At 34.1% G+C, this 2,790-nt stretch overlaps 1 protein-coding gene across 1 annotated transcript; it reads right to left on the bottom strand.

Moving 5' to 3' along the window:
- Nucleotides 1-1,276: 1,276 nt before the first annotated feature.
- LOC149250313 (uncharacterized) lies at nt 1,277-2,005 on the bottom strand. Its single transcript, XM_089456426.1, has one exon. The coding sequence runs from the start codon at nt 1,922-1,924 to the stop codon at nt 1,277-1,279; it is 648 nt and encodes a 215-aa protein (XP_089312552.1). The 5' UTR covers nt 1,925-2,005.
- Nucleotides 2,006-2,790: the final 785 nt, after the last annotated feature.

Genomic DNA, 2,790 nt, shown 5'->3' with positions numbered 1-2,790 from the left:
TTGTCAAGATGGATCACAGAGTCTGGATCCATATTGGATCATCGATACAGGGTATTAACATTTGTACAAATATTGATATAACAGCACAAGGCTACGCATGCAGGGAAGAAAGACATGAAGAGTCTCTGCGAAGAGTCTCATCGCCAGCAGGCAGTCTCTGCGAAGAGTCTCATCGCCAGCAGGCCAGGCCTGGCCTTTCATGGCCCATTACCATGGAAAAAACCATTTTTCTATGAAAAAAACAGATTAAACGAACGACAGAAAACACTCCAATCATCTAACACACATAATCAATGGCTCAGGATCGCACACGTCACATTTTAGGGATGTCTTTCTCAGAGGGAACGCCTTACGGCGTAATTAAAACTATTTACAAATTTACAATAATACAAATCTAGATTTTTTTCTAAAACATAATTGAAACTATTTACCATAAATCCCAATCTAGATGAGGTGTCAACAACTTCATTGATATTAATTTGCCTACTCCACAAACAAACTTACAACTTTACCCTACATATTCATGTTGCAACTTATGAATATTAAGATGGGTGATGCTAATGGAATAATATCTGTGGCAACTTATTAATATTAAGACGGGTGATGTTAATGGAGTTTATCTGTGGATGTAATGTTTAAAGCGATAAAAATGTAATGAAAATGGTGGGATGTAATGAAAATGGTATGAAAAGGTTTAAAGTGCTAAGACTGGAATTAAGATGGTATCATAGAGTTTTGCAATGATACTACATGCAAAGAATGTACACTCTAGAGATGGGCACTTTGTCAAACTTTTTGGAATGTGCTAAGTCAATTAGCAGAAAATGTTAGCCAGCGATAGGCATTTCTATCAAATTTTTGGAATGTACCAAGTCAATTAACAGAAAATGCTCGCCAGCGATGGGCATTTTTGTCAAACTTTTGGGATGTATCAAATCAATTAACAGAAAATGCTTGAAAAGTATATAAAGAAATAAACAAATTTTATAATAATTAAAAAAATGAATCATGATTTAAATTTTCAATTCATTCCAAAGAAAGAAAGGGAAAACAATATGTATCTTTATAAGAAAGATCTTTACTGAGACGAACAGCGAATAAACCATTAGGTTAAGCACATAAACTTTACAAGCATTGGTCAAGCATACAAACATTTGGATGACAAACATTTGGATAATCTAAAGATGAAAGATAGAGCAGAAGCAAAATACATACTGATATATTAGCAATTATTGTAGGCAGCATATACATTTTTGTTTTATATTGTAAATGAGCACTAGATCTTGATTGCTAAGCCAGCAGAATCATGAAAATCCCAAATACTATTTGGACACCTTTTATGTTTGTCTGGTAGAAAACATTGAGTTGATGTGTCATTATCACTATCATAAAATGGATCAATTTTACTGCCACTACAAGCTGTGGGGCTGCTATCCTGCTTACCTTTGCTGCAATTCACAGAGGACTCACTTTGAAGCCTATAACCATATGCATGAAATCTATCAGAAGTATTAGTCTGGGGAGGGTTACCATTAGCTTGGACTGGAATTTGTTCCTTATCTTGATCACTCATCAAGTTAACAACATCAGGCTTTCTAAAATCATGGCTAGTAGATGTAAACAACTTTCTTCCTTGAAATGGTTGCCATTCATTGTTGGAATGATATGGATTATTAATATTTTTAGTTTCAGAACTTCCCACATGATCAGATGTTGGGCCAATATTGTTTGTATATAATTTGCCAGAACTTAACTCTTCATCTTGACCAGTAATGTTGGTTGAAATTCCAGGGCTAGAATATCCCTTTGAATATATTTTGATGTCATTCTCATAGTTCTTGGTTTTCATTCGTGTAGTCTCATTAACTTCCTCTTCATATGATGCCCCCTCATCCTTTGATATATCATACTTCTTGGTTTTCATTTGTGTAGTCTCGTTAAGTCCCTCTTCATGTGATGCTCCCTCTGGTATATCATTGAAAGTTGATTCGAAACTTTCAAAAGCAGGTGAAAGTTGATTCGAACTTTCAAAAGTTGGTGAAAGTTGATTCGAAACTTTCAAAAGCAGGTGAAAGTTGATTCGAAACTTTCAAAAGCAGGATTTGGAGAAAAACATCTTATTCCTAGTGGAAAGAGAATTTTTAAATTTTTTCTGAGCAGTTAGGCAGTGAAAGGCTGTTATCATTGGATTGTGTAAGCATTACAGCAAGGCACTTTCTTCAATTGCCCGGAAAATGTAATATTATTATTATTAAAGACTATTATCATTGGATTGTGTAAGCCTTATAGTAAGGGACTTTCTTCAATTGCCCGGACAATGTAATATTATTATTATTATTATTATTATCCAATTTTAATTAAAGACTGTTATTATTGGATTGTGTAAGCCTTAAAGCAAGGTACTTTCTTCAATTGCCCGGAAAATGTATTATTATTATTATCCAATTTTAATTAAAGACGGTTATTATTGAATTGTGTAAGCCTTACAGCAAAGGACTTTCTTCAATTGCCCAGAAAATGTAATATTATTATTATTATCCAATTTTAAAGTCACGGCCAAGCCGAACACCAAATTAGTATATGAGACCCCCTTGTTTGTGGGACAAGGGACCCATTTCAGAAGAGCGATTTGACTGCTAAGTCTATGAAGGCATAGATTAGAACTCCTCTGATTTTGAACCTGTAACTGAGTAGATGAAATATATGCTCTTAACCATTAAGCCCACTCAAGTTAATATTGCCCACTCAAATTAATATTAAAATAGATTGTATTTAAGCGAACTCCTCTGA

The sequence above is a fragment of the Pinus tabuliformis genome, chromosome 7 (assembly GCF_031772625.1).
Source record: "Pinus tabuliformis cultivar Carrire ecotype Pingquan chromosome 7, CPIR1, whole genome shotgun sequence".
Classification (NCBI taxonomy): Eukaryota; Viridiplantae; Streptophyta; class Pinopsida; order Pinales; family Pinaceae; genus Pinus; species Pinus tabuliformis.
The sequence above is the reverse complement of the archived record's forward strand: the minus strand, read 5'-3'. Positions and strand labels throughout refer to the sequence as shown.